General features: G+C 38.1%; 2 protein-coding genes across 3 annotated transcripts; one reads left to right on the plus strand and one right to left on the minus strand.

Moving 5' to 3' along the window:
* Positions 1–2,416: 2,416 nt before the first annotated feature.
* On the minus strand, positions 2,417–23,365 carry LOC108596862 (G protein alpha o subunit). Of its 2 annotated transcripts, none has more exons than XM_017983009.2 (7): positions 23,149–23,365; positions 14,169–14,353; positions 13,936–14,096; positions 3,633–3,761; positions 3,441–3,570; positions 3,234–3,387; positions 2,417–3,176 (listed from the first exon to the last, which is right to left on the minus strand). In XM_017983009.2, exons 1-7 carry the CDS (start codon positions 23,264–23,266, stop codon positions 2,989–2,991), a joined length of 1,065 nt encoding a protein of 354 aa, XP_017838498.1. In that variant the 5' UTR covers positions 23,267–23,365; the 3' UTR covers positions 2,417–2,988. The 2 variants fall into 2 exon arrangements, with proteins under 2 accessions (XP_017838498.1, XP_017838499.1); XM_017983010.2 differs by lacking the exon at positions 23,149–23,365 and adding an exon at positions 17,492–17,773.
* LOC108596861 (probable cytochrome P450 49a1) lies at positions 6,002–13,568 on the plus strand. Its single transcript, XM_017983008.2, has 14 exons — positions 6,002–6,252; positions 7,984–8,225; positions 8,285–8,433; positions 8,492–8,657; positions 11,162–11,242; positions 11,304–11,420; positions 11,487–11,563; positions 11,627–11,822; positions 11,885–12,053; positions 12,118–12,287; positions 12,793–12,871; positions 12,933–13,032; positions 13,087–13,220; positions 13,280–13,568. Exons 2-14 carry the CDS (start codon positions 7,993–7,995, stop codon positions 13,391–13,393), a joined length of 1,785 nt encoding a protein of 594 aa, XP_017838497.1. The 5' UTR covers positions 6,002–6,252; positions 7,984–7,992; the 3' UTR covers positions 13,394–13,568.
* Positions 23,366–24,462: the final 1,097 nt, after the last annotated feature.

Below are 24,462 nucleotides of genomic sequence, written 5' to 3' on the forward strand. Positions count from 1 at the left end.
GTTTGTAGTTTTACTTTGCAAAGTTTGAGTTAAGTTCAAGTTGAGAAAAATTATAGTTATGAGTATTTCAAAAATAGACATAAACTATGTATGTACGTATGTATGTTTGTATATATTGCAATTAGATGTAGACTTGTTTGATTTGTAATGAGAAAATATAGTACATATGTTAAGAGTTTGTCGCAATTTGTTTGTATATAGAATTTGTTTTTGGTTTAAATTACATCAGTTGTGTAGTTTACAAATGTAAATGTTACTTGTTTGCTGAATTAAATATTCAATAAATATATTTATTCATACATGTTTGTATATATATATATATATATATATATATATAATTACATACAATTTATTCAACTTATATAGGTTGCACTGTTTGCTTAGTTTGTGTTTTTCTTTTTTTTTTTGAGAGTTTTCTGTTCATTCATTATTCATTTTTGTGTTGTTCTTGTATAAATGGTCTGTGTTTGTTTCAGTTTGCTTGACTGCAGTGCTCGCATGGTCTGGGCACTGGGGCAAGGGGGAGCAGCAACCTACAACATTTACATTTTGTATATATTTTCGTTCTAAGCTTTTGTGTGTGGCTGTAAGAAAATGTTAGAAGAAAAATGTTGGCTCTTTGGTTTTTGTTTTTGAATAAATAGTTTTTATTTGAAAATGGTATATTTTGTTGTTGTTTTTTTCTTATGCGTTTTGGTAGAATTTTACAAGTTGAATGGAAAATACATACGTTAAATATTACAGTGTTTGCTTTGTGGTATTTTGTAGTTGTTGTTGTTGTTGGTGGTAGAGAAGGGAGGGAGTGTGGTGTGTTGTGTTGTGCGTGTGTGTGTGTGGCATGAGAAAATATGGGGGGTATCAACTACAAAAGTATCTTGTATCTCACAGCTCAAGAACAACTTTTGTAATGCTACACACTGGGCTGTCATATATTATTTATTTATTATATATTTAGTTTGATTTGCTTTTATTTTTCATTGTTTGCTTTTGCCCACGCATTGAAACAATCTCATCAAGCACATACCTCAAATGTTAAATGATATTTATTTTGCTAATAAACTTACTAAGTTCATGTATGTTTTCACTTTGTTTTGTATTTAAGTTAAGTTTTGTGTGTGTGTTGCATTTTACATAAATAAGACTTAAAAACTATAAAACATAAATTGGATTTCGCAAGAGCAAGAGCACAAAAGACAGCAAATCAAAAAGAAAATTAAATGACTGAGAGTGTTTGAGGGTTTAGAGTAGTAGAAGAAGAAGAGAGCCTGTAGTAAATAGTACAAAAATACTATAAAATAACAATTATAAATTCATTTGTGTATAAATCAAAATGCATAAATACATATACATATACATACATGTATGTGTGTATGGTATATAAATAAGTCTAAACAAAAGTTAACAGCTGCATTTAAAAATGTTGTGCTTTTGCTGCAGCAGTCCTCAACATACAAAATGTTAAATGCCATTCACTAAATACAATTAATTTTATAAGTATATATTATTACATACAATGTGTTTTACAATGAACTCTCTCTCTCGCTCACACGTTTAGTAATAATGCCTGCCTGTCAAGAGTCAAGTTTGTTTCTCTTTGTTTGTGTGTTGAATGTGCGTTGGCCCAAATATGTTTTTTATTTCGAGATTTGATTTACATTTTGGTTTTGTGGCCCGTTTATAAATGCAACAAAATTATATAGTATGTATGTATGTATGTAGTAGTAGTAGTAATTACAATAAATTAGTGTACAAAAAAAGTTTAAAGTTAGCTTTGTGTGATGTGTTGTTCGCTTTGTGTGTTTTGTATTTCGTGTGCGTACTCAACTCTCATTCAATCTCACTAAATACGTTACTTTGTATGTATATATCAGTTATACACGCAAAATTCAACAAATTACAATTTACATCGATCTATAATATTTATCAATCGAATTATGGCTGGCTGGCTGGCTAGGCTGGCTTGGCTAACTGCTTGGCCAACGCAAGAAAATTTTCATTTTGCAAGTAGGTTACAAATAGTTAAGAGATTTTTCCATTTTAGAATTTTTTTTTTTGTGTTTTTTGCTGTGTTTTAAATTAGGCCTTACTTGTAAGAGTTTTACTTGTGTGTTAAGTTCATATTTGGTTTGTTCATGTTTAGCTTTTAATTTATTTTTAAGTAATAATTACTTTGCTTGCCGCTAACTCTTTGCCCACATTGTTTCTATTTGTTGTTTGTGATTTGTTGTAAACTTTTAAACTTAAGCCTAAAACAAGCATGAGAAATGCAGCGTTGATGGCATGAATAATTTCAAAGAGATTGCAACAGGAAACATTGAATATATATATATAATATAATATTTATATGCTTAATATGCGGAATATATATATATGTATATATATATACGTTTGTTTTGAGGGTTTTTTCTTTAAACTTTGACTTGACTTGGTATTTTGTTTAATAATAAATACACGAGAAACTAAACTACACATACATAAATTATGAAATTCTATAAAATTATTCAGACCAAACAACAGCTACAGATTAATGCATTAATGCTTGCATAATGTGTATGTTTGTGTGTGTGTGACTGTGTGTGTGTGTGTGTGTGTGTGCGTATCATGTCATACATGTGGCTTGCATGCAAATAGTAGTAGATAGGAAATGCTTTCTCATTCAAATGTGTGACTTGAGGCCTAACCGAGAGGCTCTCGAACTCTCTATGCTCAACTGTATAATATTTCACATAACTATGTATACACATTTGTTAAGTTCTTTGGGCTTCTTTGCTTTAGTTGTTCTTGCTGCAAATTTTCGAGTGTTTGTGTGTATGTGTGTATCTGTGTGTTGCTTGTTTGTTTGTTTGTTTGTTGTGGTTGTTGGTTCTATCATCAATTTGCTTTTTGATCAATGCTGGTGGGTTGTTGTGCTCCCGCGCTGTTAATACCGTAACGGTTCCCATTTGTGCCCCGCCTTTAAACATGCAGCGCCCCTTTTTGGGCGGGCGCTTAGTACAGACCACAGCCGCGCAGATTGTTTGCTATGATGACATCGGTGACAGCATCGAAGACAAACTGTATGTTGTTGGTGTCTGTGGCGCACGTCATGTGGCAGTAGATTTCTTTCGAGGTTGATTTGTTTTTCGCTTCAAACTGAGCTTGTATATAGGCGGCCGCCTCGCCGTACTCCTGGCCACCTAAAAGCAGCAAAACTATAAATACCAAGGCGATAATCTATAAGCTGCGCCACTTACCTGTATACTCGGGAAAGCAAATGGTGAGCGGACTCTTGCGTATTTTCTCCTCGAACAGATCCTTTTTGTTCAAGAACAATATGATCGAAGTGTCCGTAAACCATTTGTTGTTGCAAATGGAATCGAACAGCTTCAGCGACTCTTGCATGCGGTTCTGTAATTTAATTTCATTAATTTAAGTTTACTGTGTGTAACTGTTAAACTTACCGTAGTTTCGTCCTCATGCAACACCTGATCGTACTCAGACATGGCCACGCAGAAAATAATCGCTGTAACATCCTCGAAGCAATGTATCCACTTCTTACGCTCCGAACGCTGACCGCCCACATCGAACAATCTGCCAAGCAAATAGACACATGAGCCACATCAAACTTTAGGTTAACTTTGTGTTTAACTTACTTGAAGTTCAGATTTTTGAAGGAGAAATGCACCTCGACAATGCCGGTGGTCTTGACTCGCGTGCGCAAAATATCCTGTTCGGTTGGCTGATAGTCCTTGGCGCCTAACCGATCCAAATCATCAAGGAAACTGCAAAGAGCAAACACAAACACAGACAGACAGTTGTCTCTCATTAGTCTCTAGGCAACTAACAACAGAGTTAAACAAATGTTGCGACTCAACAAACAATTCGAAATGCGCTCCAAGTGCGTGTGCCGCATTCAGTTTCGCAACTGTCTTTTATTTTATTTTTGTACATAATTAGTTTTATTTGTGTCTCTCAATCAGTCGCCAGTTGCGTGCCACAAGCAGCGGCGCGGCGGCAAGTAGGTCAGCAAAAGAAACAAATGTGCCCAGAGAGCTGTGCTAAGCTTGTAATTTACGCCGGACACGCAACATTTGGCAAAAGGGTGCCACACACACACACAAATAATTCATTTGTTGCTTGCCGCAGTCTGCGCAGCTTCAGGTGTAAAGTTCAGCAACAACAACTTTTGACTTTGGGCTGTTTTACCTTTTTTATTATTTTCTATTGCATTGTCTGTGTGGCTTAGCTTTGTCTTTAGTTGTTATTTGGCAATTACTCTGCGCTTTGTAAATTGTCAGTTTAATTAGACGCATTGCTCAACAGCAACCAGTCGACAGTCTGGCAACGCTGTCATTAGCTAGGAAAATTGACGAGTCACGCTCGCCATACTCCAAATCCCAAATGGCATAACCATAAGCATAACCATAGCTCCCCGGCCATTGAGGCGGAAACATTTTGCAGCCTGCATAATACAAACAAACTCTGAATAAAGTACAAACAGCATTTGTTACATTTATGAGCCATACGCTAATCGAATGCGTGCAACATGCGCCGCGCCACGCCATTTCACCATTAGATAGGCCAACTGGGAACTCCATTGAGCAACAAGCTCAAAAGCTAGCAACGCTTCGTGGGAGTGAGAGCGAGAGCGAGAAGAAAGCGCTGATAGCTTGGCTATGATTAGCTTTAAATTCAACTTTAATTTAAGCTGCTTAAGCTGTTTACCTTTAATTTCTCAATCGTTTAACATAAACTTAATGCGCGCTTTTCTTTTGGCTTAGAGCCTTGTCAAGCAAATAAATAAAATTGCTGGCAGCTAAAACGTTTAAATAAATGTGTGTTAATATTTCTAAATGCTCATTACGCTATTTTTAGTACAATTTCGTGCTATATTAACCCAATTCTTAAATAGAGCACAAAAATTAACTAAAAATATTGTAATGAGCACTCATTTTAATATTGCTCATGGTCTTGAGCTGTTAATTTTGATTGTAAATTGTAATTAACATAAATTTAAAATTTGATTTTCTTTTTATTATATATTTTAATTTTTTAAATTTTAAGCTGTTAATTTCGACTTCAAATTGCAGTTTTTATCATACATAAATTTGTTGCATTATGATTTCAAATATTTAAATTTTTTAAATACTTAGAATAAATGGGTTTAGTAGCTAGCACCATCTTTTGTTATTATATTAGTTTGTATATTAATTAATATTGTAAATAAATGAATAAATTTAAATACTTAAGCTGCTAGTTTCGACTATTATTAGCACTTTAAAATTGTATTTTTTTTCTATATATTATAAAAAACTTTTACTTTTATGCCTATAAATTAGACATTTGTCTTAACTTTATGATTTATTTGCTTTTACGCAGTTTTGTTTTAACAATTAACACACTGTAACTAACTAATCTTAGTGCTTGCTATTTCATCTTTCAATATTGTTTAGCATTGTGAAATATTTTATAAAATACTGCAACAAATTTGTGCTGAATTCTAAGCTTGCTTAAGCCCAAGATTAATGACACGAGCGGCATTAAATACTTTTTATCTTTATCTTAGCAATTAAACGTCTTGAGCTAAACGCATCGTTAAGTTTAATGCAAATTACTAAGTATTTGCTTAGTTTAACTGTCTTTTTGCATAATCGCAAGCGGCCTAACGATCAAGCATTAGGCATTGATATTGTTGTTGTTGCCATTGCTTTAACGTTTTGGATATTAATAAATGAGCATGAAACAAACGTTGATTTAATCAATTTACCGTTAGGGAATTAACATAAGAAAAAAACTTTTGCTTTTTAGTAAGATTGATTAGCAGTTGGCGCAAACACTTTCAATTTCAAATTACGCCGTACAATTAGCAGCGTACGCCTAAACACAAAAGCCAACAAAAGCAAAACTGAAGAGCGGCAGCGACTGAGCCGCTGGACCGGACGGAACCGGACCGCAGCGCAGCGCTATCAATCCTATAAGTAGACTAAGAAGCGCTGCGGCCGCGTTTAGTGCGTCGCGTTTGCTCTGCGGCAGCGGTTGAAGTCGAAGTCTCGAAGTCGCGGTCTCGAGTTTTTATTTCTGTGGCTTGTTGCAGCAGCGGCAACAAGTTTGAGTTTTGAGTTTGAGTTTTGCACGCTTGCGTGACGCTCTTGTTTAAGTGGCAGCGGCAGCGTCTCTGAGTGTAGAAATCGGCATAAAGACAATAGAAATTTTGTGTATTTTAAATGTGCACAGCTGTTGAAAATTTCATTTACAAATATTTTAGCCAACAAGGTGAGCCCACTAAACTAGTTGCAAGCCAAATTAAACGTTAAAGACAAACAAAGTGCGCAAAAAAGACAAAACTAGTTGAAGTGCAACGCACTTGAGGCTAATGCCACACAAAGTGGTTGTGGTTGTTGTTGTTGCAAGTGAGGCGTGTTAAGGCCAAAAGCCTGCAGCCAAGTGTTGTGTATATTTAAAAAAAAAAACACAAATCTATGCCAATTGGCAAAGTGTAGCGCAAACAGTCGCCACAGCCCTAAAGCCAAATCAACAAAAGCAGCAGACTTATGACATAAGCGTCAAACAAAAGCGCAGCCAAACCCCCCCCCCAACCCACACACAAAACTTTCTCGCTTCGTTCTGCACAATCGCCAAGTATTTAACATTAGAATGCTAACAAGCTATATACTTCTATATATATATGTATAACAATAGCTGTGTCAAAGTTTCGATTTCATTGCGATTCCGTTGGGCAGTCGTGCGTAAAGGCACCTTGGCTATTAAGAACAATGGCTGCCAAAAGTATGCGCCTCGCTAGAGTCAGGGCAATTCAATGTGCGCATATATAAAAAAAATATATATGTATTAATATTTTGCATTGAGCCGCATATGTTTGGCTGCTTGGCATTTTGTTGCTTTTTTTACATTTTTTGAGCTTGTTGACGCGCAAGGATTATCACTTGAGTTCATTATGGAGGCGCATTATGATAAGGCCGCTTGTATGTAGACGCAGCTGAAGGTCGTTGCTAGTCAAGGCAAGGGCAAGGATACGCACACACACACAGATTTCATCAAAATTTCGTTTGTATGTTTAAATTAGCAGCGAACAAAAGTTCGAGCAGGCGCAGTCGTCGCTTTTTTGCGGAGCATGCGGCGTATGAGCAATCTTGAGCATTGCTCATACGCAGCGTGCCACAGCATAAACGCAACTCAATTGTGTGTATACGCTGCATAAATTTAAAGCTAGACTGCTCCTCATTAGCCTTAATAGCCCCAACATATTTTCGTACAGTGTCTACCTGCAGTTGATTGACAGCTTTAAGTTCGAAAATTGAGCCCAAATCAAATGAAAATTGCTCTTACGACAGACGAACCGACAATATGTTATCTAATAATAAAAGTCAGCCCAGCTCTGTCTGTTTATAAATTGTTCATTGTTTGCCAAATGCTTTTGCTGCTCTTTGGCTGAACTAAGTGCTGCTGCTGCTGCTGTCGTTGCTGATTGCTGCTGTCGCTGTGTAAACATTTCCCAGATACTCAAGCTAAATCGAGCGGACCTCAAGTTATGGCTTGATGACAATCATTTCCCAAATGATTGAGCCATAATAAATGCGTTGATTGTGTGTGTGTGTGTGTGAGCAAAAACTATGCAAAAGTCTGTTCTATTATTTAGCGAGCAGTTGCTGCCTCAAATATTGACAAACAAATGCAAATAGCGACTACCTAACATAGCTCTAAGCAAATATTTAACAATTAAACTCAGCGCTTTTTACTATTTGCGTGCGAACAATACAATTTTTAAGACCTTGAAATGCAATTTAAAGGTTTTTTATATTATAAACTGCCAACTCACTGCAATAAAGTGGCAAACAAAAGTTTTGCAGCGCCAGCAGCAGCAAAAGCTGTCAACTTGCCAACAAAGTTGCAGCCACAGAAAGTTCTTGTGTTAAACAAAAAGCATTGTTTAAAAAATTTGCTAAACAAATGCATATGAAATTAAATTTGCTGTGTTGCTTTTAGCCAATTAACATGTCCAGCAGCTTACGCAAGACAACCGCAGCGCTGATCAAGCGCACAACTTACTCGGCAACGTCGACGCTGCTGCCGGGTTCTGGCTCAGCGCGCAGTGGACCGCCCGATGGACAAGGCGTGGCAGCGGAAATTGAAAAATCAATTGCGTCTGGCGCACTGAAGCAACTAAAGCAACAACAACAGCGACAACAACAACAACAGCAAGTAGCAGAGCCTGCAGCCAAAGTTGGGTAAGTGTCACTAAACTCAACTGGGGCAGTCTTCAACTTAAACTACGCTTCACTTGCAGCGTCACAACAGCAACAGCAACAACAACAACAACAGCTACAACAGCAGCCACAACTAAAGCGCAGACTGCTGTGCGTCCTTACTCCGAGGTGCCGGGTCCATATCCGTTGCCATTGATTGGCAATTCGTGGCGCTTTGCTCCGTTAATTGGTTCGTATTACTTGGCCGCGCTTTCAAGTGTGTATGTGTGTACAGTAAACTCTCGCAGGCATGTACAAAATAAGCGAACTGGACAAAATAATGCACGAGCTGCATGTGAACTACGGCAAGATGGCCAAAGTGGGCGGACTCATTGGACATCCGGATCTGTTGTTTGTATTCGATGGCGATGAAATACGCAACATATTCAAAAAGGAGGAGGCAATGCCGCATAGGTAAGCCCAAGCGTACAGTTTGACAAGCATTGTGCGTTAGAGTGTTAATTAAAAAAATGCATTTCATTGAAATGCTGTCAGAATTAAATGTCAGTTGCATAGATAGCCAACAATGCGACTCAACAATTGTTGATTTCGTTGGTGAAAAGCAAGCAGTGAGTTCAACAATTCAACAATAATTGGATTCTAGCTAAAGTAATGCCAGTTTTATGTTTTAAAATAAACAACATAGCAGACAACTGTTGGTGAGTTTACTAGGAATTTCACCAATGTTAAGCATGGAAAGCAGAACTTTTAAAATTAAAAAATCAGTCAGTTGTTGTAATCAAAATTAAAGTTCAGCTTCGTAGAAAATAGAAATTCTGCACTTCCACTGGTATTGGTGACTTTGTTGGTGATTTTAGCTATGAAAAGCATACAGTGAATTCACCAATACTAACTCAGCATTATAGCCCAAGTTGTAAATACGTTCAAGCATTCGAAGTTTAAAGTTTACAAAATAAGCAACAAAGCAGACAACTGTTGGTGAGTTTACTAAGAATTTCACCAATGCTATGTATAGAATGCAGAGCTAGTGAAGTTAACAAGAAGTTCAGTCAGCTGTTGTAATGAAAATTAAATGTTAACTGCGTAGAAAATAGAAATGCTGCAGTTCGACTTGTATTGGTGACTTTGTTGGCATTCACCAATACTAAGTCAGCAAGCTGTAATTTTCTTCAAGCATTTGAATTTCAAGTTCAAATGAATTCAAAGCCAGCATTAATTATTTCAACAATATTTTACGCGTGCAGCAGCGAAGTAGAATTAATTGATTTAAGGACAACTGCTATGTTATATAATTAGATTGATTTTTATAAAGAAAATGCATTGCAAGCGCTGCTAGGCAACACTCCAGGCCACAGCTTTGGGGCATGAGTGCACTTTAATGCGAGCTACTGAGCCCACACACACACACACACACATATTTGATTTTAATTTGCCTGCTGTGCTGCCCACGCAGCCATGTAACGCAACATATAACATTACACAGAGAGAGAGAGAGAGAGAGAGAGAGTGTGTGTGGGAGAGGGAGAGCACGCGTGCTGTGCATACGTTTATTTATGCGCACATTGCATTAAATTCATAATTAAATTATTAGCATTGCCACACAGGCTGGCATTTTGCATAATGAGCAGAGCCAGAGGCAGAGCCAGCGCAAGGATTGCTTTACTCTGGCTGCTGTAATTACAACTAATTAAAGCACAATTAACACAATTACAGCAGCAGCAACTGCTGCAATTTGTTTTTGAAATAATTCAACGACGCTGCGCAACTTTCACCTGACAGACCAACAAGACAACAAGCTGTAGGCCTAACACACAAAAAATCTCACAACGCTTCACAAAAATGAATTCATTTGATTTCTGCACAAAAAGCTTTTGAATGAAGCGCCAAAGCTTTCTTTAATAAACTACAAGGCACTTATAACTTATTTTTATTATTATTTTGTTGGCCTAAACATGCAGCGTGTTGGCCATGAACCAAATTTAGCCAAGTTGCGTATACAAAAAGTAAAAATATAAATATGTTTATGTATATCAAATAGACAGCGCGGCTAGACAAGTTAAAGTGGCTCAAAAATGTCAAGTCATTGCTTAAGCTTACGCTTAAGATTGATGCTGCGCATAGTTGCTAATTGATTGAATTAAAATTACGCGACAGTGTGTCTAACTAACTCGAGTCGTAGTCGCAGCAGCTCATTCAACACTTTTGCGTGTGTGGGCTCAACATTTGCTAAACATAAAACACAAACAGAGACAAAACGCACATTCCTTTTATTTAACGATGACTCGTAAAACATTTTTTATGTTTATACGGCATGTGGGAAACCAAGCGGCAGCCAAGATAAGCATTTGAATTGAGAGTTTGAGTTGAGTTGAGTTTGTCACGTAGTCGCTCGAGCTGCGTATGCGATGTTGCAACTGCTGTTTGGACATATTAAATTGTTAAATTGTTGCTCTGCATTAGTTTATAAACTTGAAATTTTATGCATTTTGTATGCAACTTTATAAGAGATTTGCTGACCTAAGCTATGAACTCAGCGCAGAAACGAGCTAAACTGGTTTTCGGTATTTATTGTTAGAACGAAAGTTTAATTATTGCTTGGCTACGAGTTTTTTAATTGTAAACAAGCTATAAATAAAAGAGCAACAAATATGTGCGGCCTTTGTGGCAACTTCTAAAGCAGCGCATACCACGCGGCTGCTTTGGCATTTGGCAAAAGGCATAACTTTCATATTTTGATTTGCCATTTAATTTATATGAATGCGCGTTATGGTTGCTACAGGCAACAAGGCAGGGCAAACAAACGCGCAGAGTACACAGCAAGAAATTTCATTTAAATGTAAAAATATATTTCATATAAAAATTTAATAAAATATCTATTTTTTATGTGTCTTTGATGTGTCGCACGCGCGCACAACGACAAGTGTCAAGTTGCTCATACGCACTGTTGTTCGTTTCAGACCCTCCATGCCCTCGCTGCGTCACTACAAGGGCGAACTACGACGCGACTTCTTCGGCGATGTTGCCGGCCTAATTGGCGTGTAAGTATAGCGCACAGTTGACTGCAGCTTGGGCGTAGACTCACATCTATTTGCATATTAGGCACGGACCCAAGTGGGAGGCATTCAGGCAGGAGGTGCAGCAGATTTTGCTGCAGCCGCAGACTGCCAAGAAATATATAAAGCCACTGAATGATATTGCCAGCGAGTTTATGTTGCGGTAAGCATCACACTGCGCTTACATAATGTGCCTCATTATTATCCTTCTGCCTTTTGCCTTTCGCAGCATTGAGGAGATGCGCAACGAGCAGCAGCAGCTGCCCGACAACTTTTTGCACGAACTGTACAAATGGGCGCTCGAATGTAAGCAAAGCAAATAGTTTTGCTCGCTATTTTCTCAATTTTTGCTTTGCTTTTGGTCCGCAGCTGTTGGGCGCGTCTCGCTGGACACACGTCTGGGCTGCCTGAAGCCGGAGGGCAGTGCGGAGGCGCAGCAAATTATCGAGGCCATCAATACGTTTTTCTGGGCGGTGCCAGAGCTGGAGCTGCGCATGCCGCTCTGGCGTCTGTACCCAACCAAAGCGTATCGCAGCTTTGTGCGCGCACTGGATCAATTCTCAGCGTAAGTGCAGCTGCCAGCGAAGTGCACACGATTCAATTTGATTGATTTCAATAATTTGGCAGCATTTGCATGAAGCATATTGGACAGACCATGGACAAGGCGGCTGCACGCAAAGCTCAGCCTGAGCATGAGGCGGATATATCCATAGTGGAGCGCATTGTGCGCAAGACTGGGAATCGCAAATTGGCAGCCGTGCTGGCCTTGGATCTATTTCTAGTGGGCGTGGATACAGTAAGCGGCGGCGGCAGCCAAATTGCGGCGCAAATTGAAACATTTGCTCATTTCATTTTCATAGACATCGGTGGCCGCGTCCTCGACCATTTACCAGCTGGCCAAGAATCCGGAGAAGCAGCAGCGCCTGTTTGACGAACTGAAGCGTGTGTTTCCCACGCAGGACGCGCAAATCAATCAGCATGTCCTTGAACAAATGCCCTATATGCGTGCCTGTGTTAAGGAAACGCTACGGTAGGCGTCAAGCCAATCAATAACTAATCCACACCCACGCGCGCACTAAGCTCACTAACTTTTTTATACACTTTGTTATTATTGTAAAAAATGGAAAAGGGTAGCATGAAAATGGAAAAGGGTAGCATGTTTCTCAGTAACTATAAGAGCTAGAGCAACCAAATTTGGTATATAGCTGCTTCTATATGCAAACCCGAACGCTTTTATTTTATTTTACTTTAATTCCTCCCCCCGCAAATCCAAAAATTAACGATATTAAGGAACAAAAAAATATTTAAAAATCTAAAAAAAAAATCACAAAAACGCTTGGTTATAGTTTTGACCAATGCCGAAAGTTAGAAAGTTCGGGTTAATAACTTAGGAGTTATTCACATTCTAATTTTCAATTGTATGTATGTTTTTGTGAGTGCGTGCGTGTGTTTGCTGCGATGTTCTAGTCAAAGTGTATATAAAAGTTGTTTGCACCCCGCTTTAATGTGTCCACTTTTTTTCTATTTAACTTTAGCATGAAGCCGGTTGTCATTGCCAATGGACGCAACTTGCAGGCGGATGCAGTTATTAACGGTTATCATGTGCCAAAGGGCGTAAGTGAACGTCGTCGTGCCGTTTGCTTACTGTCATGCTATATTTCTATATAATCCACAGACACACGTCATCTTTCCGCATCTGGTTGTATCCAATGATCCCACGTATTTTCCCGAACCCAAACGCTTTATGCCCGAACGCTGGCTCAAGCAGGCGCCAGGTTAACTTAGTCGCAAACATTGCTAGACAATTTTTATACAATTTCTATTTGCAGCTGCTGTCACTGAGAGCTGCCCACATGCAGCACAAAAGATTCATCCGTTTGTTAGTCTGCCCTTTGGCTATGGCCGTCGCATGTGCGTGGGACGTCGCTTTGCTGAAATTGAGCTGCACACGCTGCTAGCCAAGGTGACAAACGCTTTAACTTTGCTTGACTGCTTAGCTTACATTTGCTATTTTGCTTGCAGATCTTTCGCAAATATGAAGTCAGCTATGAGAGCGATGAGTTTGTTTATCGCGTTAATTCCACGTACATACCGCAGTCGCCTTTGAATTTCAAGCTAACGCCCAGGCCGGCATAAACAGCTGCTACGCGGCGTATGCGTGATATAACAAAGCTACTACTGCAGCGCGTAGTTAATGTTGACTAGTGTTTAGTTATTATTAAGTCTGTCTCACTCTGTTTTTCTTTAGCTCATAAATTCGTAGCCAGCTTTACGGCTCGTAGTCGTAGTTAATAAAGCGCCAAAAAGTATGCAAGCAAAAACTGCTTATTGTCATTAATCATAACGCAAAGGGCATGAGGGCGTACGCACATTTGGGCGCAAATGTGTGCGCATAAAAAAAGCATAATAAGTAATAAGTAAATGAAGTTTATATGTCCATGGGCCAGCAGCGATTATTCATGCTGATAGCATCTTTAATCTAAGCCATAGTCACACTCACTCTGGCGCACTCGCCTTGACCTTGGCTTAGAAGCCAAGCGCAGCGCATTGTTGTTAAAAGATTAATTGATTTTGTGGACAGCGCAGCAGGCGCAAGCACAAAGTTATAAATTGAGTGGCAAAAGTACGTGCCAAGAATTATAAAAATAAAAGTTAAAGTCAAAGCTAACGTTACTTACTATTTAGCGGAATCATTCAATTGATATTCGTTGCTGCGCGAGAAACATTCCTGTACACCAGCATCCAGCCAGAGACGCTTCATGGCGGCCAGCAGCTCCTCTGAGAAGGGTTCGGTGTCATGCATGCGTTGGCAAACATCGAAAACCATTTTTGCATCGCTCTGCAATCAAATTGAAAATTATGCATTTGTAATTTGTGGGCTTGTGTGCGCTTTGGTGGGCGTGGCGCTTACCTCTCGCTCGTTATTGCTATACTGAATACTAAGATTTGGCATGGCTCGCAATATTGCAACTAATGATTGTATTGTGTTGCTGTAGACAACCGGTCGATATTGTTTAAAGTCCTCAGCAGTGAACCCGCTCTCGTGAATAATTTTCATTTGTTTGACTATTGTGCTTTTGCCCGATTCACCGGCGCCTGCAAATGAGAGAAAAGAAAGAAGCGAAAATGTTTAGTAAAGTGCCTTAAGCTTAGCGTCTGATTATGTGCACTGAGGCAAGACGTTAAAGTGGGGTGGGGTGGGGTGGGGTAGGGGGTGGGGACTATAAATATTTATGCACAGATTGCAAGTGCATAGTTCAGCGCTGTAGTTGTTGGTTGAGCTATAAATGTGCGCTTTGTATTATACAAGTAGAGCTTAATGGCCTTTAACCATACACAGAGCGAGAGAGGGAGAGAGAGAGAGAGAGAGAGAGAGCGTAACATACGCACGCCCTGAGGGCAGCATAATCATTATCATCAACAGCAGCTACAGCATTGAGCAATCTTTATGCTCTGACAAAAACAAAGGATTAATTGTTGTCCCCTTTCAACTTGAGCCTTTGTTTTTATTATACAAGCACCAAATATGCCACACGCCTACTCTTGCTCTCTCTTTCTCTTTCCATGTCCAGTCTATGCCTCAAGGTAATCGCTGTCTAATTTTAGTTGCTGCGCACATAATTTTTCTTTTCTTTTTTGCGCGCTCGCAATTTTCACAAATTGTTTCTACACTTGTTGATAATCTGTGTGCATTTAACTCAGCTGGAAAATTGCTTTTCCCAACGTCTTACATTGTAACTCACTGCGACTGTGAATTTTAAATTGCTTAATTATGATTAGCCAAATGACCATACATCAGTGCATTGCCAAATATTTACTTAATCAATATAATTCTGCGAATTTGGCAAGCATCAAGCTTTATGATAAAAACACATTCAATGTATTGGTGAAAATTCATATGCGCGAAACTTATGTAAACAGAATTTTAAATATGAACAGCTATCCATTGACTTATTGACTTTTAACATTAGCAGCAGCTGAACTTTATTGCAATTCAGCATAAATTAACTTACTATGAAATTCAAATTTACATTGCATTTAAGTTTGATTTTTTTTTAGCTACACTAGAACAAAGATCAATTGACTATGAACATTCGAGGCTTTCAATCAAATGCAAATCAAAAACAATTCAAAGAAGTGAAATATTGTTTATAGAGTTTAATAGACAACTAACATAATTAGCTTGATAGTTTGTCTGCTCTACCATTTCTAAACTTACGCTGAAATTCAAATTTCTACTAAATATATAAAGATCAATTGACTATAAGCATTAGAGCCTTTCAATCAAAAACAATTCAAAGCATATTCGGAATATTTTAATATTTGAATAGACAACTAACATAATTAGTTTGTCTGCGCTACTATTTATGTAAAACCTATATGCTTTCTACTAAATATATAAAGATTAATTAACTTTAAACATTTCAACCTTTCAATCAAATTGAAAGCAGAAACAATTCAAAGCATATTCAGCTTATTAAGCAAAGTGTACTGTAGTTTATATTTTAATAGACAACTAATAGTTCGTCTGCTCTACTATTTGTACTAAATTATTGTATACACATTGTTATATTTATATATAGACTACTGCCCGGAAAGGGCTCGTGCCGCCCACTTGACGAGCTTGTGCCTCATTTACATGTTAGCGACTGTCTACATAAATTAAATTAAGTACACGCCGCACTGGCCTATAAAATGTTGTGTTTACCTTTCTATGTGCATAACGAGCGAGTTCAATGCGCTTAGCTGTTGTTAATTGCTGCTGAATTTCTTGTCGAGTGGCATGCAACAAGGCCTTGCCACATAAGCGGAAATGCTTGTGAATTTAACTTTAACGCAACTTGGCGCTGCGTTTTCATCTACAGATTTTTGTTTATTAATGCCATGGCACACGAAATGTGAATTGTTTGTGTTGCAAGTGCGGCCTTTAAATTTAATGCCTACGTAAATGCATAAATACTTGCAACGCCGCGAGGCAAGCACGTAAACTTCTACGTAGTTTGTATTTTTGGTTGATTATTTTGATAAGTAAGGGCGCAGCAACGCGCAACTTATTTTAAATAAACAGTACAGTGTGTGAGAAAAGTAAACACACACAGCCGCACGTAGTTCGCTGCTTTACTGACAGAAATTAAAACTGCGTCTGACGCTCGATATTTGGCTGGGAGGAAATTAAATGAAATATAAAATTGTAAACAACAAGAAATTGCAAGCAGCAATAATTCTTCGGCCTTTTTGGCTGTTGTGAGGAAATGAAATGTTAAACGACGTTCCACAATGTCAATAAAACATACATTTGGCTTAAAGTCGAGCAGCTACATTGGGCTGCTTAAGTGGAAATTGAAAAGTTCGTTGTTGAGCATGAAAATTGCAAAGGTTAAAGTCTTTAATAATATCAAATAATAATAAATATAATTTTAAATACACATATATGAAGTTGTCAGTTATTAAATGCTTAAGTGTTTAACTAACAATATATTTTATAATATAAAATAATAATAAATATAATTTCAAATATATAAAGTTATCAAAGTTAATTTTCCACACTTAATCAAAACCTTTTATAATTGAAGTTTCGCTTATTTTTAAGCAACAATAAAGGCAATAAATTATGTTATATTTATTTATGCCCTTTTAGATTGATTAACGCTGCAAAATATTTATGCAGGCGCAAACGCGATTAGGCGCTCTGAACTGTTTGAGTAATTTCTATTTTAAAACTTGAAGCGCAGTTTTTGAATTACAATTTCCTACAAATTATTTTGCATTACAATTTGAGCATTAACTAGAAATGTTGCTGTTCATTTAATTAAAAGCTTATATGTGTTTCCGTATAAAAAGGTTGCATAAGTTGGCCCCAGCCATTTACATTTCCATTTCCAGTTAGTTTGGCATAATGAAATTCTTGTTTTTGCCATCAACAATTCCCGGTGCAAAGCAGCCGCATCATAAATACACACACACACATGCATGTGCTGCCCACCCACAGCCACGACCTTGAACTTTGGCCAGTCGTCTATGGCCTGGCAGAAAATAAGTTATGATGATTATTAAATTTATGACTGAGTAAGTCGCTCGCAAAAGCAAAAGCAGCAGCAACTGATGCAAACGATGCAAATGAAATATTTTTGTTGATTAGTCATAGAACATTTTGACAGACATGCCTATGGGCGTGGCTAGCCACTAAGTAGGCTATGATAATTAAGGCCAACGCTGTCGCTGTCGCCAACTCACCCAACAGCAGCAGCTTTATCTCCTTGGCCGCTTGTATTCCATCCTCTTTGAGATTACGCTCGATCAGGCGACTGCGAGCGGCTGCGGCTCGCTCCTCGGCAGACTGTGCGCAGCCCATGGTGCGTATTGCCTCGACGCAAAACGTTTTGAATGAAGTTGAATATCGGCCAAATCAATGGCCGAACACGTTTAGGAACAAAACGAAATGAACTAAGCAATGACCGAAAAATTCAAAAACTGGTCACTGCCCAACACGCACACACACAATTGAAGTCTGTTTATAACACAATTTAATTTAATAAAAAACACTTAAGTTTTGTATTTGCGTTAGCTGCACATGTAAATATTTGTTTGATTATTAGTAATGACATAACAATTGAATTAATGCGCATTTGTTGACAAACTGTAGACGTTGCACACTGGCCCAGGACAAATGTCCTGCTTGCCACGCAGATGCTGCACGAGAAATGCTGCGAAACAAACGAGTAGCAAACAAACGAAAGAAAAGCAACCCCCAACAAATGCAAGAGTGAGAGCGAGCGAGAGAGCGCGCGCATGAATGAACTTTGAAAGCTCGTTGCTGTGCTTTTTGACTTTGAATTGGAAATATAGAAAAAAAGTAAAAAACAAAAAAGTTGTAATAGAATTTCAACACAATTAGCGCTCAACTAAGTAAAAAGACTAGCGCTGAGTGTGAGTTTTGGCGCTCTCCAGCCGCTGTGCTCAACGTTACGCATACGCAGCGTGAGACAAGCGCAAACTCACACACACTCACACACATATTTGGTTAGAAATAAAATCAATAAAATAAGCAAATAAAAAGCAACTTTGGCGAGTTGTATATTTTATGCATGATTAATGCATATACACTATACTATAATCATAAATAATATTGATATATCTAATTAATGTGGCATGATATGCAATTCCATGGCCAGTCGCACAGAAATTTTTCATATTTTATATGTGTGCGCTATTTGTTTCATTTGCGCTGGTCTTACAAGTGGCCATAAACACATTCACACACACACACATGCACACATAGCTATGTAGAGAGCATATTTAAGTGTGTGTGTGAGCGGGTTGAGGTGAGGGCACTGCACAGGGGGTTGCTGGCTTTTATTTCTGACGCAAAACAAGCAGCAGGCCCAATGCGTACAGCTCGTTGTTGTTGTTGTTGCTGTTGTGGCTTTTGGAATTGCCAAATGTGTAGAAAAGCACAAAATGAAAATTTGATTCGTTTGCTATTCTTTTGTATGTGTGTGTGTGTGTGTGTATTGTTTATTGTTGTTGCACGCATCCAGGCACAGCACGCAAAATTTAAATGATTCATGCGCGTAAAATAAACGCAGAATTTAGTTTAGCTATTGCTGTTGTTGTTAATTAAACTAATTAGTGCGCACTTGTCGCGCCTACTAAGTTTGTCACTAGCGCTAATAATTCAATTTTATAGGCATTTGTTTATACTTCTTTTTATTACTATAGCTAACAGCTTTGACTATTAATTTTGCACACACAGCGTGAAAAGCGCGTTTTTCTTTTACTTTTTTTGGCTCTTAAACAAACCAACTGACTGAGTTGGCTGGAGCTACAGCTAAACTGGACTCCTCGCTGCTGCTCGGAAGCTACACGGAGCCGCCCTAAACACGCTAGCACTAGCGCTCACTCTCTTCACAGTGCTTTCGCTCACTCTCTCTCGCACTCTCTGAAGTTGCAGCTTTTTTTTGTGGTACACAAAAGCTGCACAAAGCTTTGGCACGCGCATGCCAAGCAGCTTGACTAGGCGCTGGAATAAAAAGCTGCGAGCTGAGCGCACGCTGCGCTGCAATTGGTTCAAACATTTGTAGCGTGTAGCGTGTAGCGAGTAACGAGTACTCATACCTAGCACCAAACAAGTGTTTTTTAATGCCCATATTTTTGCAGCTTGCGCAAATTATAGCCGCAGTGCCCCAAGCTTCAATAAATTCACGCTTATAAACTCATTAACAATAACTGTATGGCTTAGCTCCAGCAGCGGTTTATTGCAACTCAAATCAGCGAGTAACGGCCAACATAAGCCGCCGGCACTGAAGCACTGAATAATCGTTTGAAATATCAGTTGATTTGCTTTTATCATTGTCTTGATTTTGATTGAATGCGTCAAAGTGGGGTCTGCGTTTAAAACCCATAGGTAAAACCCATTAGCGTAGCCAGGCTAAGTGTAATTAGATGACCTTGGCTACTAATTAATGCGCTACAAATTAATTTTAGTAGCTGAATTAGCGACAAATTCAATATGCCATTTAAAAAGCATAAGAGAAATTTATACATAATATTTTAGCATAATATTTTAAATTATTTTATTTAAAAAAATCATGTTTAAATTTATTGATTCTAAAGAACTTTTAATATATAAATTTATATTCATATATAAAAAAACAAGAGAAATTTATAAACATAATACACAAACATAATATTTTAAACTATTTTATTAAAATATATATATAAACATATTTTAAAATTTGTTGATTCTAAAAGAACTTTTAAAAGCTAGAAACAAATTGGTTATAAATAAAATTTGCATGGATTTAGTTAATAAAGTTCGACGCTCGTTGCATAGATTTCTGCTATATAATTAATAAACAATATATATTGATATAAAAAAATTTATAGTTTTTAAAAAATGACAAACAACATTTTGTGCTATTTTAAAATAAAAATATGCGCTAAAATATTTGCATTAATTCAAATTTATTTATTTATAACTAAAATTTGCATGTATTTTCTTTATAAAGTTCAATGCGCCTGCTCTTTAATTAATACAAAATTAGTTGCTTGCATTTTTGTACTTAATTTCAGTATCTAATTAGAGTTTTCTTTGCTGAGCGTAAAGCCTCAATTGTTATTTGCACGACAATTCGCAGAACTAAAAACGAACCTGCACCAATTAATGAATGGCTGGCAAGCAAAGGAGAGTGAGGGGTCCCGAGGGGGGGCAATAGTTAAATGTGGCGATAATTGGCGTCGATGTCAGTGGTTGGTTGTAAGGTAATTTCATTTCATAGCGGCAAAACGGGCAAATGGCGTGCCAAAGCAAATGGTCTACACACACTACACTGTGCTACATAAAATGCATAAATTAGTTGTATGCTCATAAGCAAAACAGCAAAAATTAAATTGAATTAACAGCGCCCCAAACAGTGAAACAAAAAGTGAAAACAATGCGCGCAGCATTAAATAAAATTATTAAAAGAATTGGGTTAGAGCGCAGTGCAATTGTGGGGTCTAGCGGGTGGGTGGTTGGGTGGTTTGGTTGCTGTGCTGGCGAACCACAACCACAACAGTAACAACAAGAGACCAACCGCAGCCAATGACAACGACAAACAAATTGACTGCTTCTATATTATTAGTAGTGCTTGCTGCTGCTGTTTTTTACAATTGCCTTTTTTTTTTATTATCACGCGAACTCTTTTAAATGGCAACATTGTCGAGCACTTGCTGCTGGCAATATACATAGCATACAGACTGTAACAGGCTGTCTAGCTGCTGTGTGAGGTTGCGGGGCCAGCGCCTTTTGGCACTTTCATATGGCATTTGACTTGCGTCAATTAAATTCGATTTGTGCTGTATTTGGCACATTCAGAAAGCAGAGAGCGAGAGAGAGAGAGAGAGAGAGAGAGAGTGAATAAGTGAAAGAGACGCGCAGAGTGTGAAACTGTAAAGAAATCTTTATTAAAGTCAATAACTCTTGACACTTTGGCTCGAATACATTTAAATAAGTATAAACAATTTAGTTTTGATTGAGCAGAATATTTATTAACTGTCTATAGCTTAAAATTGCAAACACTTTGCAACTAATTAGTTAATATTAGCGCTGCTTTGCTTTGTTTACATTTTCTTTGTTCATTTGCCTTTGGCTTTAACCACAGCAGTGTCAACGTTTTCCTCATTGGCCTCTTTTGGCTGCAAAATTATGTTAAAGTGTTAAAGCTTCCGCTGTAGCTGCAGCTTGTGCTTTGGGGCAAGGAGCAGCGTGTGCCACTTGTGTGTATCGATGTTTTGTCCACAACCACACCCAAGTCTGGTAACTGGCAACAGTTACAAGCGCCTTGTCCCTTGTCGTTCATTGTTTGCTGCTCGGCTTCCTGCCTGCCATTTGATGCTTCCGGGCCCATTCGCCAAACGCCATTCGTCTCTTTGAGCCCAAAGTGCATGCAGTAATAACAAACGACAGCAACAAGAGCAACAGCAACAGCAGCAGCAGCAATAACAAGCCGCATATATTGGCTTTGTTGCAAGTTGCAATTTCCACAGCAGTGCTAACTTTTGGTTAGAGGCTCAAGAGCTGCTCAAGCGCCAATATTTCTGCTTCATTTTTGTACTTTTTATGCTTTAATTTCACACAATGAAACACAAATACGAATTATTATGCTTCATATTTTTTTTATATATTAAACTATTATTGAGACTTAGTGTCTAATAAAGTTTGAATCATAAATTGCTAGCAAGAATTCTCCAATAACAATAATTTTGCATAAGAAACAAACTCAAATTGTTTTAAAACATCATCGTGGCTTTATTTTTATTAGTTTACAAGCTTTAAATTACATTTTGTAGTTAAACGAATTTGCATTTCTATGCCACAAGGCTTAAATGCAATCTCTTGGCTTTTATTTCATACCCTTAATTTCTTCAAGTGTAATCTGCGTCTTTGTCTGCTTAACTGCTATAGAAAATCCATTGAATTGAAAGCTGTCTGTGCGTTGGTGCTTAGCATAATTTTAGTTACGCTTTACATTCATATTCTTCATTTATGTGTGTGTGTGTGTGTGTGTGTGTGCGTCTTTGTTTATTTTGCTTGCACTACTTAGTTAGTGCTTGCTATTATCATAAAGTGTGCGCGTGTCCATCAGTTAAATAGGATTAACTATCAATGTCAATGTCATAGTCAGTCAGTTAGCTTAAACGCTTGAGCTAAGCTTCGAGTAAGTTGTCTACCTGGCATGTCAAATGGGCGGGGGTTGAGGAGGTTAACACGTGCAGACGCTTCAGTGTCAAGTGGCGTTTGGCATTTGGTGGGTTGGCGGATGCTGACGCGTAGCCACTTGAAGCAGCCACGCATCTTGAGCTGCCACTGCTTGTGACAGCTGCGTTGCTTTTTTTTTGTATGCAACTGTTGCACTGTGGTCTGAGTGAGTTTAAAAATGCATGCGCCTGTCGATTTGTCAGCTGTCATTAACTTGAGTTGGCTACAAGGACAGCGACACAGAGATTTGACCCAATTGATTATTTTCGGTTTTTTGTGGCATTTGCCTTGGTTAAGAATAAAAATTGTCATGCAACAGCCTTGAGTTGTAAACAAATCAAATCCATAGAGAAAGCTTAACTGTTCGACTGCTTTCGCACCACTGTGCAATTACCGAATTAGTCAAGAGTTTTGCTTGTCTATCAACGCTTTAAAAATAGAGAAAAAATGCAAAACAACGCTCAAGTGCTCTTTGAGCCATTACAGCTGATAAAGAAATTACATTTATATATATACTATATATATGTATATGTATAGGTATGTACACAAACGGAAATGCAGTTGAACTTCCTGGCTGCAAGTTGTGTTTCGAGTGCAATTATGTTTATGTTTATATGATTGTTGTTGTTGTTGTTGTTTTTTATTGACTTACCGAGTAGCAAAAGTTTAATGTCCTTTGCCGCTTGGATGCCATCCTCTTTCAGATTCTTTTCGATTTGTTTGGAACGTTGTATGGCAGCGCGCTCTTCGGCGGATGTAGTGCAGCCCATTTTAAGGTTTTGTTGTTGTTGTTGCGTTTATTTAAATATTTATTTATTGCGTTTGTTGGCTTGGCAGCACTTGTCAGTTAGCGTTTAGCGTTTGGCTTAATGGATTGCACTTTCCTTTTATATATTTATATATATATTTATTTTGTTTATTTACAAGTTATAGCTTAAGTTACTATAAATACACTGTCAGAGTTCAAATACAAATGCGCGCAGCCTCCAATTGGATTTTCTCTAGAGCATAAATAATAACAATCAATGAGTCACACACACATACAGCAAGTTTGTTTTGACAAGTGCGCCTAATTTTATGGCCAGCACTGTCTGTACTGTCCGTCCAATAGGGCGCGTATTATAATTGAACTAAAGTGTTGCTGTTGTATTTTTCTTATCAGGCCAAAGTGACAACACACACACAGGCACAGACAGACACACACACACATGCACATGCAGTAAAGAAGCAGAGACAGCTGCTGCTGCGGCAGCAAAGTGTTTCAGACAATTTGCATATGGCTCGTATAGCTAAATTGGTATTAGTGCCTCTATATAGTTAGATATTCATCAATATCTTTTTATCTAATCAGCAAATGCTATCGGCTGGCTAAATAGCTCAACACACAAACAAATTTCCAACTTTTGATGATTTATCACATATATTTTGGTAAAAATGTGGCCAGGTCCTGCGTTTTTGTGTGTATGCATAACATACAAATGTATGCATAATGCGTGTGAGTATGTATGTGTTTGTGTGTGTGAGTGTTGGTTAGGCGTGGGCGTAGGCGCAAATGTATTAAACGGGTCGTTGTGCCGGTAGAGGGCCTGCACTAGGGCTAGGGATAAAGCACTGTGGGAGCAAGGAAAGGAAGCAAGTTGCTCCACATTTCCATTGATGCTGCGTTTTTTTTTTTTTGTAATATTGTGTATTATATTTTGTTGGTTTTCGTTTTAATATTATTTTATGCCGCTTTTTTGCGTGGGTGCGTCGCGTTTAGTTTTAGTTTTGGGTGGTTGGGTGGTGTTTTAGGCGCTTGTCTGAGTTTCCATTTAGTAGTTTCTCATATCTCTCACGCACTATCACGCACACACAAATACACAGGCACGCACTCTCTCTCGCTCTCAACACACACATAAACACACACACACGTATATAGTGTCCACCCACCACCCACTCAGGGGTGGGCAGGCGGGAGCGCAATTTT

The sequence above is a fragment of the Drosophila busckii genome, chromosome 2R (genome assembly GCF_011750605.1).
Source record: "Drosophila busckii strain San Diego stock center, stock number 13000-0081.31 chromosome 2R, ASM1175060v1, whole genome shotgun sequence".
Taxonomy (NCBI): Eukaryota; Metazoa; Arthropoda; class Insecta; order Diptera; family Drosophilidae; genus Drosophila; species Drosophila busckii.

What these genes read in the sequence shown, in the direction of transcription:
- LOC108596862 (XM_017983009.2), bottom strand. Translation starts at nt 23,266, where the DNA reads ATGGGCTGCACTACATCCGCCGAAGAGCGCGCTGCCATACAACGTTCC. An exon ending in CATTAAACTTTTGCTACTCG is followed by an intron (nt 14,354 to 23,148) that starts GTAAGTCAATAA and finishes TCTCATTTGCAG; the next exon opens with GCGCCGGTGAATCGGGCAAA. An exon ending in TTGAATGATTCCGCTAAATA is followed by an intron (nt 3,762 to 13,935) that starts GTAAGTAACGTT and finishes TGCTCTTTGCAG; the next exon opens with TTTCCTTGATGATTTGGATC.
- LOC108596861 (XM_017983008.2), top strand. Translation starts at nt 7,993, where the DNA reads ATGTCCAGCAGCTTACGCAAGACAACCGCAGCGCTGATCAAGCGCACA. An exon ending in GAGGAGGCAATGCCGCATAG is followed by an intron (nt 8,658 to 11,161) that starts GTAAGCCCAAGC and finishes TGTTCGTTTCAG; the next exon opens with ACCCTCCATGCCCTCGCTGC. An exon ending in GTACAAATGGGCGCTCGAAT is followed by an intron (nt 11,564 to 11,626) that starts GTAAGCAAAGCA and finishes TTTGGTCCGCAG; the next exon opens with CTGTTGGGCGCGTCTCGCTG.